We start from the raw sequence: 17,577 nt of genomic DNA, 5'->3' as shown, positions 1-17,577 counted from the left end.
AAAATTAAATTATACCAAACACTGAAAAATAAACGTGAAGGATTTTCTGAAGTAGAAAAATGAATACAAAAAATAAAGAAACAGAGAATTTAGTTGCCAAAGGCAAAAGCATCAAAAATTGCATGCTACCACTGTGGCTTGTTTGGCTCAGTGGTTAGAGTGTGGGCCCCACAGGCTGAATGGTTCTGGGTTCGAGTTCTGGGTTTGATTCCTGGTCAAGGACACACTTACCTGGGTTGCAGGTTCAATCCCCATTCAGGAGGCACTAATTGATGTGTCTCTCTCCCTACCTTCCACTCTATCTAAAAATCAATGGGAAAATATCCTCAGGTGAGGATTAACATCAACAACAAAATTGCAAGCTTCTTAGAAACAACTTGGACATTTTCCATTTGATGACCAGTAACGTATCTCTCTGCCATTACTCTTTGGATGGGTGTCAGAGACACATAAAGTCTCTTAAATTGAATGGAAATATTTTTTTGAACTGCATATGTATATAATCTGAGCAGATGTCCACGGTTTACATCTAATTCTCAAAGAAATTCATAATCTAAAAGGTTTTGGATATTTTGAGAATCACTACCTCTATCCATAGGGATAGCTTTAATTTTGTCTTTAATTCTGTAAAGTGTGTCATTAGATTGAAAGAACTAGCACGCGTTATCAAGCTTTGTTAGCTTACCATTTTTTAAGTTTAAAAACAAAAAAAAAACAAAAAACAGAATGAAGAGCAAGATTAAACCAAAAGAGAAAATCCAATATCCCCATAATTGCCTGGTATAATTAGCAGACTGTATTCTATTTGCCCTTATCTTCCCTCTCCTGTTCCTTAGATTTCTCCTGCCCATGAAAGAGGACCCTGCGTGTCCCCGTCAAACCTGTTCTGCAAAGGCAGACAAACAAACTCCTTTTGAGCACACACATTTTATCTAAATCTTTTTTGGGGTGGGGTTACCACTTTCCACCTCGCTATGTAATGTAAGAAGGCAGCAAGCACAATTACAAGGCCTTTTAGGAGAGCCGAATGGGGAAGAACGGAAGCATTGGGGCCCAGCAGGCGCGAGTGTGAATGAATCTCAGTGGGATCTCTTAAAACTAAAGCGTGGACTCTTCCTTCTCTGACCCTCGCATTCGTCATTTTAAATTGGGGATTGAACAACTATTTGTGGAATCATGATGAGGAAGAAATGAGATAGTATAAAGAAGTCACATGCAGTGGACACTGAAAGGTTACCCTCCTTTACATGTCTCTACTTTTTTCCCTTTAAAAATGTAAGAGAAACAAATTCATCATTGGCCATATACCAGGCATGTTTCTGAAATTCTTTAAGAAGTTAACATTAATATATTTTTGCCACCCTCCCTATATTTCTTTGAACTCTTTTTTTATTTGTGAGTAAAAAATCTCATAGAAATTGAAAAATATGCTGGATTTTTCACTTAGAAATGCCTATGAATAATGCCTACATATTTAAAAATACATCTCCATAATACAAGGAATGTCATAATTTATGTGCACATTATCCTTAAAGTAACATTAGTATATCTGTTAAGTTTTCTCAGAAGATATAATGTCTGAAATTGCCCTTACCATTTTTTTTTATCTGATTGTTCTAATTGCAAGCAGTAGACACACATATTAGTTACTGGTTTATTTTATTAATCTGAGATCTATAACTTGCCTATTTCCAAGTGGTTTTGAGATTCCTATAAAATGCATTGCAATATGCTATAGCACAATCCAGTAACAGAATCTAGCAAAACCCAGGAGAAGAATGGATCGAATATGATGCCTGAGCTGGTATAATTACTGCTGCAAAGCACTGAGCTGAATTGAGTGTCAGGGAGACTGCGGCTCAAAGCAAGACTGCTCGGCGTGTTCAGTTCACCTTCTCTGAGCAGAACATAATTTAGATTGAAGAGACAAACTTTTGGGCACTGAATTCAAGAACAAATGTATTGTAAAGTTTCTCAAATTGAGGTCATGGAATAACAAAAGGCAAAATCACTGTTCAAATAGATGTTTCTCTAAAAGCAGAGGGCATACCATTTAATCACACTTCAGTAAAGCCATTTCTTTGGAGAGCTGAGATAAAAGGGTATATTGCTCTCTGGTGATCCAACAATCCCGAGGAAAAGATTAGAGAATTTGGAGCAGAGGCTTTGAAACTCTGTTCCTGGAGTCCCGTGGTTGTTCATTGTCCATTTAGTCATTCACCAAAGTTGTACTGGATCTCAAGGTGCTGTTCTAGCTACTAAGAACTCAGTATGTGTATATCTATATCCACGCACACACTGTTCATATCCTATTTTATAACTGGTTATATTGTCAAATAGAGTTTACATTCTATAAGTGACTGACTACATAAAAGTATAGTTAAAACATATAGGATTCCAGGGGAAGATAAGCACCACTGAAAAATTTAAAGCTGAGAATGAGCACATTGGGAAGCAAGATAGGATGCTATCACAAAGAAACATCGGCTGGCCCTGGCCGGTAACTGGGTTGGTTACAGTGTTGCCAATGAACGCATAAATAGGTGGAACAACAAATCTCTCTGTTTCTCTCTGTCTCTCTCTGTCTCTCTGTCTCTCTCTGTCTCTTTGTCTCTCTGTCTCTGTCTCTGTCTCTCTCTGTCTCTCTCTCTCCTTTCCTCACTCCCTTTTCCTTCCCCTCTCTCTCTGTCTCTAAACTCATTTAAAAACAAAAGTCCAAGATGGTTACATGCTCTTGGTTACATACTTAATAGAGGAACTAAAACTTGGACTCAAGGCCAAGTCTTCTGGCTTGTTATCACTGCAAAGTGTGATTTTCACAATTAGATGGCATTAACAGTCTGAAAACTATATCAAAATTTTAGTTCCCTTTATAGACCCGGATCACTCCCTTGAAAAGTATCCTAAAATCGTTCCTTGTTTCTAGAAGCCAAATCACACTGATTTTCTTGCCAAATGTATGTGCCAGAACACTGCTTTTATAGACTTAACCGCCTAGTAAGAAAGAAAAACACATGTACGGATAACTCAGGAGGCGAACTCGGGGGCAATTACAACACCACAGCACAGCGCCCGGCGTTCTCACAGGGGCCATTGCATCTTCGCTCCGGGTTCAGAGCAGAGATGGTGAAGGGGCCTCCCCAGACTCTGGGAGGATGAAGACAATTAACGCGGGGGAAGTGGAGGACTAGATGTCACAGGAAGGAGCATCATGGGTGTGAGCAGCTAGGAGGGAAAGTATTGGAGACATGAAGAAAAAAATCAGGAATATGGAGGGAAATGTGGAACTCAGTCTAGAAAGATATCTAAAGAATCTGGTCTTTTGGAAAAAAAAAAAAAGGAGCCATTCAAAGGTTTTTGACAGTGGACTAAACTTTTGAGCAAGAATTTTACCTGGATTTCAGCTCCTTGTCCCTTTATCAATGTTTCTCCAAGATTCTTTCAGAGAATGAAGACCAAATGCCCTGACATGTCTATTATATGTGATGAAATAACATTTTTTTTTGTATCTTGAGGGCTATTAGCTATGTACTATTTTTTGTCAGAATTCATAAAATGTCACTCAAATTATTGTTTAGAGCTTTATTTTCTTACAGAATGCCAGATGAGAAGGGCTGCAATACAAGTCAATAAAATAGCAAGAATTCTGCAAATTTGGATTTTTATGATTTACAATTCTACATTTTTACAAAACTGCTAAATCCTTGCATGATAACTAAGGATATCCTCACTGATAATTAGAAAACTGTCCAATCAGTTTCCTATGGTGTGCCACAGATAATTAGAACACATATTAAGGCATATTAGGTTGATCTTGTTAGAAGTTCAGAGTGATGGAGCTCAGATATTGATCCTGATGCTAACTATAAAGTCTAGGGTTTGCTCTTTTTTACTTCTGTGAAACTACTTTTGGGGGGCAACTAGATAAATAGAAATTTAAACCTTAAAAATGGGAAAATTCAAAGTCAAGTCTCTGGAAATTAATAATGTGAAAGCTAAAAATTTAGTTGTTAAAATGGGTCTTGACATTGACTTCTCCAAGTTCAAGTTAAAATATTTTTTATCTAGAAATGTTAAAAAAATGTATTACTAGAGTCATAAAATACATTTGTTAGCCTTTTATGGTATAGGATAATTTGAATTCATGTTAGTTATGGAATCATGTCACTTCCACAGCTGGGATTTGGTAAATTTTGTTTAGTTAGAACAAGGGCTAGCCAGGTTCTTTCAGTAGAAAAATGCAGAAGACTTCAAGCCATGTACAAAGGGATGGGAGTGTGATATGGTCAAAGAAACTACAGTCCGATAGTATGATACTAACTGGCTGTCAATGTGAAGAAGCAAAAGACAGGTGTAGAAAATCCTAAGAGCATAGCCTAGAAGGTCAAGTTAGATTTGATGAGATCTAGAAGTTGATGAGATTTGTTGCCAAGCTTGTGGGATTACTCAATAAACCCTGTGTCCAGGGGAGATTTACGAAGAGGTCAGATTTGGTTAGGAAATTCGATGGGAACGAACACTAAACAAGGCTAGTATTGTAACATAATGTTTGACCATTTTATTAGAGATATGAATGAAACAGAAGAGGTACTGACTCCATCCAGCTTCTTTTACACAAGCAACTCTAATGGAAAACTGGAATCATGCATAGTCAGCAAGAGTTTGGAGCATTGTTATCTTGAATGGCTCATTGTAGATAATTGAAAATTTTATTTTTTTGGTTCTTATGAATTTGGCTAAACTAATATTTTTAAAATACCACTTGAACCTGGCTGGTGTAGCTCAGTGGATTGAGCATCAGCCCATGAACTGAGAAGTCCTGGGTTCGATTCCCAGTCAGGGCACATGCCCAGGTTGTGGGCTCGATCCCCAGTAGGGGGCATACAGGAGGCGGCCAATTGATGTTTCTCTCTCACATCAATGTTTCTCTCTCTCTTTCCCTTCCTCTCTCTCTAAAAACTCAATAAAAACATATTTAAAAACACATAAATCAAATTTTAAAAATACCACTTGACCTTTAAGAGTAAGGAAGGATATTTAAAGAAAGGGAGGAAATCATATGGATTTCTCAGAGAAAGATGGTTCTGGTTGGAGTGATGGTGAAAGTGGATCTCAGCTGAAATAAAGAAGGAAGGAATTTCTGCATATGTAGAAAGATAACTAGTTCAGGCTTGAAAAGATTTTCAATGTAAAGCATAACTATATTTTTAATGGAAGAGAATGGATATTTTATAGGTGCCTGCTTATACTTATAGAGCTGTCCTAAAAAATTACTAATATGAATTTGGCTAAACTAATATTTTCATAGATGTGATTTTCCAAAATTATATAATGGTTATATTTCTTTCCTAGTTATTCCTCCTTTGGGTTTATTGTGTCACATTGCATAACAACTAGCCTGCTCTTATCTGTTGCTTTTAAAAAGATACTTAATATAAGAAAGTGATCATTCCACTATCTCATATTAAACACAATTTTCTAAAAAGACAACATTACCTGAACATTCCACTTTTAATCTTTTCAAAATGTTTCTAAAAGAGATTTCTGTAGAAAAGATTAAAGTTGTGAAAGCTAATTCATAACTTTAAGGAAAAATTTTTTAGACATTTGCATTAAATCCTCTTTCCATTTTTCCTCTTTAAACTTTACTAAAGCCAATTTAAATATTAGCAGATTTTAAAATTCACTGTACAAGTACTATTGATTTAAATTCAAGGATGAAAATCTGATTTCTATTAATATTTAACATGCATCCCAGTCTATAGGTTATAACATTACTATTTGAATTATGTGATTCATTAAGTATGCACCATAGATATCTTTTTGTGAATAAATTACTGATAAAAGCAGCATGAATTTTCAGTAAACATTTTATCTCTTGGGAGATTTATTTTCAATGGAAAGTAAATTAAATTTTGATAAACATTGTGTTACTTGTTGGGCAAGGACCAAATATAGACAGAACTTGGAGAGACTGAGAAATTATGATGAACTGGATCTGAATTTTGTGCTATAACATTGGAAACTTTCCACAAACATGATCTTTTTCTTTTTGATAAATAAATGCAAATGAAATTAACAGTCAAGTGTTTGAAGATCCATCTATGAATCCAGGAGTTGTATTGATTTTTCATGATGACATTCTTTGACTTTTAAGCTATGAGAGATCTATAAAAGGGATTGCTTTTCTTCCCCAAATTCGTTGTCTATTAGGAATATGTCAGACATCTAATGAACATAGATATAGTACGTGCCAGGTATCTCTTTCCAACCTCAATATCATTTCAATTAGCATCATCTTTCTTTTATTTTTTAAGTGTGTAAGGTTAGAATAGTCACTGAACTTTCCCATGGATGAAGCAGCTTCCTTTGTAGGCAGTTGTCATAATCTTACATTTTTTTGGTATATTCTGGGAGGCCTCAAATAGGGATAAACTATTTACCCTGGGATGAAGAACCCATACCTGATTCCTTGGCTTTCTACCAGAGAAGCTAGAGAAAATGATGAATGACAAATACATTACCAAGGAATTCCCCCACTAAGAGGCTGACAGGGATTCTAATTGCTACGATTCCATCACTGCCCGGAAGGATACTGCTTGTTTGTGAGCTCCTGATAGAAACATGCTTATGCTGAAAAGCTTTCTTATTCTTTTCTTTGTTTCCTTTGTTATCTTTCTCATGGTGAGTCATACCTGGTAAAAGAATGTACTTAAACAAGTGTGAAAGATTAAATTTATACACGGATTTTCTTTGGGACATATCTCAAAATTACCGAAGTTTTTAAAATATAGATGTTCTATAAAAATTTGATTTTTAAACTGTTTTGTAATTTCACTATTATTGTATAGTACCTATTTTCTATTCACTTTTTAAAAATTCCTAAGTTGCTTTGGCTTGGTGATATTGGGTCCCCATACTGGGAATTTTATTGGATGAAAAGTATGAGAATTTAAGATGACCTTCACATACCAGCAGAAGTTAATAAGATTAAATTAATTAGAGGCCAGTTATGGGTTTCAGGTTTTATACTTGAAATAAAGAATCCATCCCCCAAGTGCCAAAAATAGGAAGCAAAATCCAAAATCACTTACTTGACAAAAACACAGGGTTTTCGGCCACAGTAAATGCAATGTGGTGCACTGGGCATACTGAGAGTGAACTGTGTCCTTTGTTCCCCGGTTATAGTGATAAGTTTGGTATAAAATAGGCAATGTGATGGCATGCTTTACGTTGTACTGGTCATCTCTGGGTGCCACCCTTTGCAAAGAATAAGGGCTGTCCAGATCATACTTATAAGAAAATAACCAAGGGGAAAGAAATTAATTCTCCTTTACATTTAACTAAGAAGTTGCCAACTTGACAAGGTCAGCCAAATATGCAAATCTCCCGGGACATTAACACTACATAAAATCAAACCCATTTGATAGTGAATTGTGAACAACGGGGACATTTTACTTTTCACTCTAGGTATTAAAGTCTCTAAATTGTTTGTTTCACAGGAGTCTGAACTCATAGAACTAAGAGAAACCATTGAAATGCTGAAGGCCCAGAACTCTGCTGCCCAGGCAGCCATTCAGGGGGCACTGAACGGCCCAGATCACCCTCCCAAAGGTACGTTCAGAAATACTGCCGTTTCGCATCCACTGTATTAGTCATCTATTTTATTTACTAATTGGAGAAAAGTTGCTTTTCCTCAGTGACACTGAGTAATTTGGTATGAGTATAGTCAGAATCTCAGAATTTAAGAACGGTTGCTTTCATTATCAAATAATTTTTAAGTTGACCTTTGTGAATTAGCTTCTATAGTCATACACACATTTCTCTTCGCTTGAATTGCTGAAGGTAGGGATGGGTGGTTGGTTAATCCATTCATATCTGACATCAAGCAAAACAACTCAGTAAAGAATATGAAAATCTAGAGCTATACAAGAAATAAAATCAAAAGTAAAAATGCAAAGGTGAGGGTATGACAGCTCCTCTGACGGGGGAGGGCGGTAAAAAGGTGCACTTCTTGTAGGGAATTTAACAACAGTAAGAAGATGGACAAAACGTTGGTCTGCTCTTCATTATTACTATGCTTCCACAATTCTAAACAACGATAAAATAATGTTCTCTGCCACCACCCCACTCCTTAGTTTTCCACTGAAGAAAAATGCTATATTTTTTAATATCTTGGTTTTTTTCTTTACATAAATGTCACTTCTTCACATTCTAACTCTTTTCGGTAGCATTCAATATGCTCACCTCTTTTACCAGCTTAAAAATGCTTTCCTAAATCCTGAATGCCTATCATTTCTTTTCCCGCCTCCAGATGAATTCTGGGAAGTGTTTATGGAATGTTTTAATGTCCTCAGCAGCCGGTCACACTTCAGACCACTGGAGTGTTGCTTCGCTTCTCATCACTTCACCAAAGTGATGTCCCCTTTCAGGATCAGTAATGACTTATATGACATTAAATCCAGTAAAACATTTAAAATTCTTATTCTCTGGACATGGTAGCAGCGTGTGATACTAATGCCTATTCCTTCCTACTTGAAACATTTATTTTTTTCCTAATGTTCATGACATCCACATTCTTAGTTTTTCTTCTGCTTCTTTGAAATCCCTTTCAACGTTTCTTTTGTAGGTTCACTCATTTGTACCCATTTGTTCAATGTTCATATTCCTTAGGACCCGGTCCTAAGCTGTCTTCTGTTAAGATATTTTTACACCGATTCTCTTCATTTATCTAAAATGTTATACAGACTCCTCTAGTGCTCTAGCTTTGTCATTTATGTTGACAGCTGTCAAGTCTGTCTCTGCAGTCTAGGCTCATCTCTTGAGTTATAGATCTATATACACCTGCCAAAGAGAGAACTCTGCTTATCTTTGGATGTCTGTGTGTCACCTCCAACTCAGTATCTCCAAATCTGACATTGTCAGCATCACTCTCACACCTGCTTTGCCTTCGTTGTTCCTTGCCTCAGTAAATGCACCTTTCAATTAACCAGAAATCTATTTGTCACTTATAAATCCTCCTCTCCTTACTCAGTAAATTGCCCCGTTCTGTTGATCCCACCCCTTAAGTACTCTTGGATCTCTTCCCTTTTCTTTGATCCTGATGTCACTGTCCCTCATCTCTTCCCTGGACCACGACCAGACACTCCTAATGCCTTCCTGCTCTTCCCCTTCACCGCTGTACCTCATTCTTCACACTAACTAGACCAGCTGTCCAGCGACATATATCTACAGGTATCCCGTATTGGCTTTAGCATGAGATACAAACTCCTTAGCCTGACATAATCTGTCTTTGTCAGCTTCATTTATTCAACAAATATTTATTGGTGACCAGTTACGTGCTACACACTGTTGTAGACCTTGCTGTTTTGTCATTGCATATTTCAGCTACCTGAATGTCTTCCATCCTTCAAAAGTTCTTTATAGAGTCCGTTTATTCTGCTTGGAACTTTCTACTCTATTTGCGCAACATAAAAAGTTTTGTTTTGTTTTTTATCCTCACCCCAGGACATTTTTTGTATTTATCTTCAGATAGAGCGGGAGGGAGAGAGGGATTAAAAGAGCAAGAGAAACATCGATGTGAGAGAGACACATCAAGTGGCTGCCACCCATATGACCCCAACTGGGGCTGGGGACAAACTGCAACCAACCACAGTACATGCCCTTAGCAGGAATTGAACCCAGGACTCTCTAGTCCATGGGCCAATGCTCTAACTGCTGAGCCAAACTGGCCAGGGCAGCATAAAAACTTTTTGAGACCTTGCAGTAATTAGCCTAAATATGCCTCCTTGATCATGAAACTAGATGAGGTCCTCTTGTGATGTGTTTCTGGAAATAACTGTACTTCCTCTAGCAAAATTTGCATTATATTCTGGTACCTTCATTTATTTAATGTTATGCCTTTCATGATCTATGGTAGGGTAGTTTGTCTTTTTCTTTTATTTAAAATTTTTTGTCCTCACTCAAGAACACTTTTGCATTTATCTTCAGATAGAGTGGGAGGGAGAGAGGAAGGAAGAGAGAGAGAGAAACATCGATGTGAGAGAGACACATCGAGTGGTTGCCACCCACACGACCCCAACCGGGGCCGGGGACAAACTGCAACCAAGGTATGTGCCCTTAGTGGGATCCGAACCCTGGACTCTCTGGTCTATGGGCTGACGCTCTAACCGCTGAGCCAAACCGACCAGGGCATGGTTTGTCTTTTTAATCCTCGTGGCTATGGTGTGGCTCAGTGGTTGAGTGGGGACCGTCCACCAAGAGGTCGCCAGTTACATTCCCAATCAGGGCACATGTATCCCCAGTGTGGGGCATGCAGGAGGCAGCCAGCGGATGTTCTCCCTCATCAATGTTCCTATCTCTCTCCCTCTCCCTTCTTCTCTCTCTAAAATTGATAAAGAAAAAAAAAAATTTAATTCTAGTGGCTATGATGATGCCTTGCCTATAAAAGGGGCTTATTCAAATTTTATAGAAAAGAATAATGTAATTTAAAAAAACGTTTTACATTTAAATTTTAGGGAAACAATTATATAAAATGAGACATACTTAAATTAAAAGACAAACTAGTTCTCTAGGGGCTACTTCTGTTAAGAATTTAGCAACTTTCCATGTGGGGGAGTTGACTTACGTGCTGCATGGGAAATTGCTGCATATTTAAAGCTTATCTTAGAGCTATAATAAAGCAGCTTATGTTCTAAATCTTCATGTCCTAAATAGGTCCAGGAGGGATTTAAAAAGGCTTAATCCTTTCTTTAGCACAGTGCAAGTCACTGAAGTAAAACTTTCTGAAGGATTTCTTTTATCTCAGGCAACAGGTAGCTTAATGTATCTACTGGAATTAAAAACTGGGCATTTCTTTTCTCAAAAATGTGAGCGGGGTGCCTAAAGTAAACAAAATGATGACAGTTAATTTTTAAATTGGTCAAGAAAGATTAAAACATAAAAATTTTATAAATTTAAAACTAACAAAAACAAATAGGGTTGAAAGTACATAGGATATTTAGATTGTGTTTTTGTAATATTAAAACTCAATATTAAATTCAATGAACACAAACTGTTGCTTACTATATAGAGAAACTATACAGTCAGTTGGACTTATTCTGTATCTTTCCTTGGGTTATTAAGATGGTTGTATAGGCTAGCTATACATTTGTCTTCTTAAATAATGTTGAAATTTGGTTTCTGAGACCTTTAACATCTTTATGTCAGGTAAATTTTTAACATGTAATCTTAAGATATGTATTTGGAATGAGGCAGCCCTTTTATAAACAGATCAAACTATGGCAAAATCATATAGAAACTTATAAAGTTATGTTAACTTTATCTGTTCTCTATATTTGTGCATCGCAGTTACCAACAAAGCCTGATAAATAATAGCAGTCTGAAATAGAATACACTTATTTATTTGTTCACAAACATTATTTGAGCATCTGCTGTGTATTAGGCACTCTGTTTGATCTTGAAATACAAAGATATAAAAAGAGACTGTATACTCCAGAGCTCATAGTCCACTCAACCAAAAGGTAATTGATGAATATTGTATATAACAAAATAATTGCTCTAAGGCTGAAAGGTAAAGATAATAGAAATTTTTACTTATTCTTTTCAAAATGTGCATTGCTTTTTAAGTCACTACCTCTGTGCATAAACATGGACTACTTTCTCCTTAAGATATATAGCAAGATATACAGCAATTTGGCAAAACATGTATTAAATCGTGACATTACATAATTTTTAGAAATGTTAGGCAAGCATGGTTGTGTTGAATGACTAATAAGAACACAGTTATTCAACAAGTACTTATTGGTTATCTACCACATGTGATACGCTCTGTACAAAGCCTTGAATATACAGTGGTAAACAAAGTAGACCCAGGGATTGTCTCCATCCATTTTTACTCTGTAGGAGAGTAGAACATAAACGATTGTTGTGATCACTGGTGGAGCTGAAGGTGCATACCTACATAGTTATGCAAGTTCTAAAATAGATGAGAATGAAGACTGAAGGCAGCAGGAAACCCACAGAGGTGGTACAGTCAGGAAGGGCCCCTCTAAGATAGCAACACGTATGAGGAGACCCAAGGAATAAGTACCATGTCATTTTGTAAATACTGAGAGAGAAACATTCGAGAAGGGTCTTGAGACAGAAAATAGATTTTAATACCTTTATGAAATGAATACAAGGAAGGTCATGAGCTAAAGTAAAATAAATAGAACCAGGTTGGAGAGAGAAGTACTGACCAGATTACTAAAGGATGTTTAGGCCACATTTAGGAGTTGAAATGATTTTTATTCCTATTGAAATAGGAATCTATTGAAAAGTCTTAAGTGAGAGAGTGATGATGAGGTTTAAAAAAAAAAAAAAAAAAGGTTTCCTAGCTACTGTTTGCAGAATGGCTTAAAGGTGAATAAGGCGGACAGCTGTTCTCGCTCTAGAGCAGGTTAGTGATGGTGGTAGTTTCAGCTGGGACAGTGGTGGTGCAAAGGGCAGGAAGTGGAAAGTGAACACAGGAATACACACATAACTGAAATATATACTTTTAAAGTAAGCTTCTCCATTCATTGAGATTTTTGTATTCATTTGGTCAACCATTCTTTACCTAGCTCTATGATGTCCTATTTACTGAATCAAATACAAGCACAAGAAAGAAATTGTTAGAGAAATGTAAAATTAATTACCTTCATTCTGTGATATTGTTAAAATTATGCTTTTGCTGATCTTTATTGGAAGTACAGTCATAATTGAATATAATTAATACCTCCAAAGACTAATTTTGACCTGTGATTACAAGAATTTACTATCTTTTTAAATGGGGGATTAATCAAAGTTAAATATAATTTATTATCTGAATGTAATAAAAACTCTGGAATACTCTAATGCTTAATACCTCTGCTCATTTATTAGGGAAAAACTAGTAAAACGACATCTTGTTCAGAAAAACTTATAGATAGCAACCACAGCAGAAATTTACAACACAATTAAATACCTACACATTTTTCTATTGATTATTCATATAACCTCCATATTAGTTCAGAGATATCATGCTTTTATTATTTTTTCAAAACAGCACACATATATACCCTAATTTCTCTTTTGACATTGATAATGTTTTTAGCACACAAAAACAGTAAATGTTATCATTGTTTTATAAAATACTTTTAAGAGACCAAACTCTAGGGATGCTGAAAAATAGCTCTAGTTTTTCCCTCATATAAAATTTGTCAGCATGTTATTATCTTAATGGAGAAATTAAAGTGTTTATTGGCATGTATGAATATGAGTGTGAGGATGGAGATATGTATACATATATTATATTCCCATATGTTACTAATTTATTATATGTTTTTAAAGTAACCAGTTACAGTTTCATTGGCATGGGTCATTTACTGATAAATCAGTCAACTGGAAAGCTTTGATTTTATATTATTATTCTATGGAAATTTTTTGAAAGCCATAGAGTAATTTACAATATTTCATAAGTTCCACTGAGATTTTTTGATTGACAAATCTTCAGTACCAATTAAACATTGTAATAGAAATGGCCTAAAAGCAGATTTTACCTCAAAAAGAATTTTATAAGTTCTTAGTGTCTCCACTAACACTTAATACCAGTTCACTATAAGTAGATAAAATTTTAATTTTAATAACTATAAATAAATCTTATAAACTGATTGTATGGAGTATGGCCTCTTCAAAATATGTCACTAGAGAAGTCCCATCCATTTTATAGCTATAGAGAAGTCATACACATGGCAGTTAGCACAACAGACATTAAAATCGGTGAGGGTCTCTGGTTGACTTCATTGGTTTTCAGCTAAGTGACTATGAGAAAATTATATTTAGTGATTAAATTCATTTCAGCGGTTTGCTTAAAGCTTAAAATTAGATGTTCCCGGGGCAGAATAAGCACAGAGTAAAAGCTAGCTTTGTAATCACCTGTCGCTATTGTTATTCTTATTATTGTTCTAAGTCATGAGCAGGAATTAGGGGTATGATGGAATGTTTTCTGTTTAATTCATAAATGCAGTCTACCCATACTCCCTCTCTGAAGGCCCCTCCCGTCACTGTCTCTCTGGCTTTGGTCAAGTTACTTAACTTCCTGGCGTGTCCTTCCACACCTGGGAGACGAGGAGCTTAGGTGACTGCCAGGCGTGTTTGGCCCTAACACGGCATGATCCCACGAAACAGAGAGCGGATATATTTGGCTCCAGTGACTTTATTCAAAGCACAAATATTAAAAAGCCACAATTAATTCCCCTGCCATTATGAGTTTCCATTTACTCCACGAAACTAATCATTTGAAATAAACCTCTTTGGAAGCGCAGTTTGATCCGGGTATTCAGCACGACATTTCATTTTTGGGCCAAACTCAGAACTCATTGAACCACCAGTGCTATAGACTTATATGAGATTCCCATTGAATCTTAATGCAGACAACCCAGCTAATTAAAGCAAATACAGCTGTACCCTACTAAACTTGTAAGAACAGACTGCCTTGAAATGATCTCACAAAGCCGTGTCGACGTTTATTAGCAGACTGCCTCTCCGCAAACCTAAGTTCTTATGTGTCCAGAATTAGTCCTGATGAGCAGATGTGATACTCTCTGTCTGTTGCTAGATCTCCGCATCAGACGACAGCATTCTTCTGAAAGTGTTTCTAGTATCAACAGCGCCACAAGCCACTCCAGCATTGGCAGTGGCAATGATGCCGACTCCAAGAAAAAGAAAAAGAAAAACTGGGTAAGCCGTCACCACTCATGGGATTCTGAAGCTCATTGTTGCTCAGTGAGTCGAGCTTTTCTCTTTGGGGCTTTAGCGACGCACAATGGTTTACACAGAGGCTCATTCAGTCGCCAAAATTAGGGCGGCGTGGTGCTGCAGAGCGTGTTTTCGAGTTGGCACTAAACGGGGGTTTGAATTCCTGCTCTGCCACGTTTTGGATCTTGGGCTGGTTACTTCACCTTGTGCGAGCCTAAATTTTCTCATCTATAAAAGTAGGATAAATGTATACTGACTTTATAGAGTTGTCGTAAAGAAAAACAACATCTGTGAATAGATGATTAGAGAAGAGGTTTACTGTGCAGAGGAAGAATACAAAGATGATGATGATGGTGGTGGTGATGATGGTGGTGGTGATGGTGATAGTGATGATGTGTTGATGATGGTGGAAGAGAAGAAATGAAGTTGGAAAAGAGACCTCGAAAGCCTCCCCACCCCTCACATCAATAGGGCTTACAGTGCAAATAAAGTTTCACCTCAGATGAAATCATCTACATCAATGTCTGCTTAATTTCTTTTAGCAAGAGAATATAGCAGGAGTATAGAAATGCACTTTAACAGAACTAGTTTGGTAGAGATATTATTTGTGATAATATTAAGCAGTTGCTAAAAAAAAAAAAAAAAAACTGAGGGGAAGTTGCTATCACTGAAAACATGTTTAAAAACGACTAAGGAAAGGATTTCATTTAATACTGTGAAACAAAGGTAGATTTTACATAAGCACAACTCTTGATGAAATCCGAAACATAACTGTCAGAGGATTTTACTGGAGTGCCTTCTGTGAATAATGAAAGCAATATCTTTTTTTGTTTTAAAAAATGTTTATGCAGGTAATATTTTAAAATACTGATCAGCCTTCATTCCCTTGATTTGTAATTACACACTCTTTCATGTTTCTGCAAGGTGAACTCTAGAGGAAGTGAGGTGAATATAAACCGTGGACAATTTGGCATGCATCTATAAAAAATACCCTACCTTGGCATGAATGCTATTTATTTTGGCAGTAGGCTTTTATACCTTTTAAGAGCAGATTACCTTGTATGTCTTTTCTTTGTGTCCTTTCATGTTAATCTCAAATTTTAAAAAAGGAGAAGTAAAACCATTTTCTGAATAGAGCTGTAGGGTATACCAATTCTGGTTCTGAATAGTATGGGAATTGAAAATTTGAATAGAAAACCACAGTTAATGAAGTGTTAGGTGAATTTGATTTAATTTTGCTTTTTAAGTTTATACTGTCAGCAGGACATGACTTGATTGTAGCGCTAAAGTGGCCATTTAAAACAAATTGCCTTGAAGAGAGAAGCATTGGGAATGAAATCCCTTCAAGGTACTTAGTTTTAAATGAGTGCTCTGACAGCCCTGCCCTTGACCCTGCACTATTTAAAAGCCTTCCATGTTTGCGCTGCGCTGGATTAATACGAGAATAAAACAAAAACCCAAAACACGGTATCATGTGTTTAGAGATACTGTGCTGCAGCTGTTAATACTCTGCTTATACATACTGACCCCAGGCAGTGGCTAGGATGGCACCTGCAAACTAACGCCCCATGCAAAATTCTCCAAGTGCAAATAGACAAGAAAGGTAATTTCTGTCCTTTTCTCAGCTGAGAAGCTCCTTCAAACAAGCCTTTGGAAAGAAAAAGTCCACCAAGCCTCCTTCCTCACATTCGGATATTGAAGAGCTCACGGACTCATCCCTTCCAGCATCCCCCAAGTTGCCCCATAATGCTGGTGACTGTGGGTCAGCATCCATGAAGCCCTCCCAATCAGCCTCAGCGTAAGTTGCTCCCTCTGCAGAATGCTGAAGCATTTTTTTAAAAAAACAACAACTTCAGGCCAACCCCATACTTGTGTTCTAAATGCCATCAGGTTGGACTGCCACACTTTCTCCATACTGCTCATTTTCAGAGCTTCCTTAGAATGTCAGACGGCATTTGGTTAGCTTTTTTCGTTTATTAGAATTTGAGTGTTTCTTGATCTCATTCTCCACTTCTCTAAGTTATTTTTCTCACTTGCATTTGTCCATGTATCTAACTGTGCATTAAATGCAGGTCACCCCTTGTCTGGCCACCAAAGAAACGGCAAAATGGCCCTGTGATCTACAAGCATAGATCCCGGTAAAATGGAGTGTGATGCATGAGAACTGCAAAGATCCAGGTTCTAACCTAGGCAGTGTTCGCTTTTGCTTTTTCTAAAACCACTTGCATGCGTTTCAACAATAGCATTTTCTCTGTCTTCCTGGTTTTGAAGCAAAATTTAGTTTCCCAAAGCCAAACGGCAGTTCATTTTCTTAAACCGTAAGAGTTAATCTAGCATAGCTTTTTTTTATCATAGCCCACTACTTGATGTTACAAAAAAGAATGCAGCCTTCAGAATGCAGAAACCTGCTCTGATGCGTCTCTGTTAACCTGATTCCTTTGTATGCCCATGACAAATGACTAGCCTAGAAATGGCATATAGAACAGGGCCACTAAGAACCACTTAAGACACTTGTACATCCTATAAAACTTCACAACTTACACAAAAGAAAGAGCACAGCACTATCATTTTGTGACCAGCAACCTACAATTAAATCCTCACATTTTAAATGGAAATGATATTAATTGTAAAACAAACTCTTGTGACATAGTTCCTAAAAAACTGTCCACAAAACAAACAACAGAACAGCAGCAAGGATGTAATATATATGACCGTTCAGCAGCCCTCCACTTGCCTGCGTTTAAGGATCGAAATCTGTGATTTAGCTTCATTAACTGTGAACGCCTGAATCAGCTGAGCCTAGCAGGAAGATTATGTAAC

General features: G+C 36.8%; 1 protein-coding gene across 3 annotated transcripts in view; it reads left to right on the top strand.

Annotated features, from left to right (window-relative positions):
• NAV3 (neuron navigator 3) overlaps positions 1–17,577 on the top strand; it is a 332,922-nt gene that overhangs the window by 278,796 nt on the left and 36,549 nt on the right. Inside the window, exons 24-28 of one of the 3 annotated variants that reach the window (XM_036251932.1) lie at positions 7,503–7,614; positions 14,618–14,739; positions 15,682–15,702; positions 16,383–16,555; positions 16,830–16,895. In XM_036251932.1, the coding sequence (XP_036107825.1) occupies positions 7,503–7,614; positions 14,618–14,739; positions 15,682–15,702; positions 16,383–16,555; positions 16,830–16,895 (494 nt within the window). The remainder of the gene's footprint in view (positions 1–7,502; positions 7,615–14,617; positions 14,740–15,681; positions 15,703–16,382; positions 16,556–16,829; positions 16,896–17,577) is intronic. The other 2 variants (XM_036251933.1, XM_036251934.1) reach the window with 2 other exon arrangements.

The sequence above is a fragment of the Molossus molossus genome, unplaced genomic scaffold (assembly GCF_014108415.1).
Source record: "Molossus molossus isolate mMolMol1 unplaced genomic scaffold, mMolMol1.p scaffold_m16_p_10, whole genome shotgun sequence".
NCBI lineage: Eukaryota > Metazoa > Chordata > Mammalia > Chiroptera > Molossidae > Molossus > Molossus molossus.
Note: the sequence above shows the minus strand (reverse complement) of the source record. Positions and strands in the feature narration are given on the sequence as shown.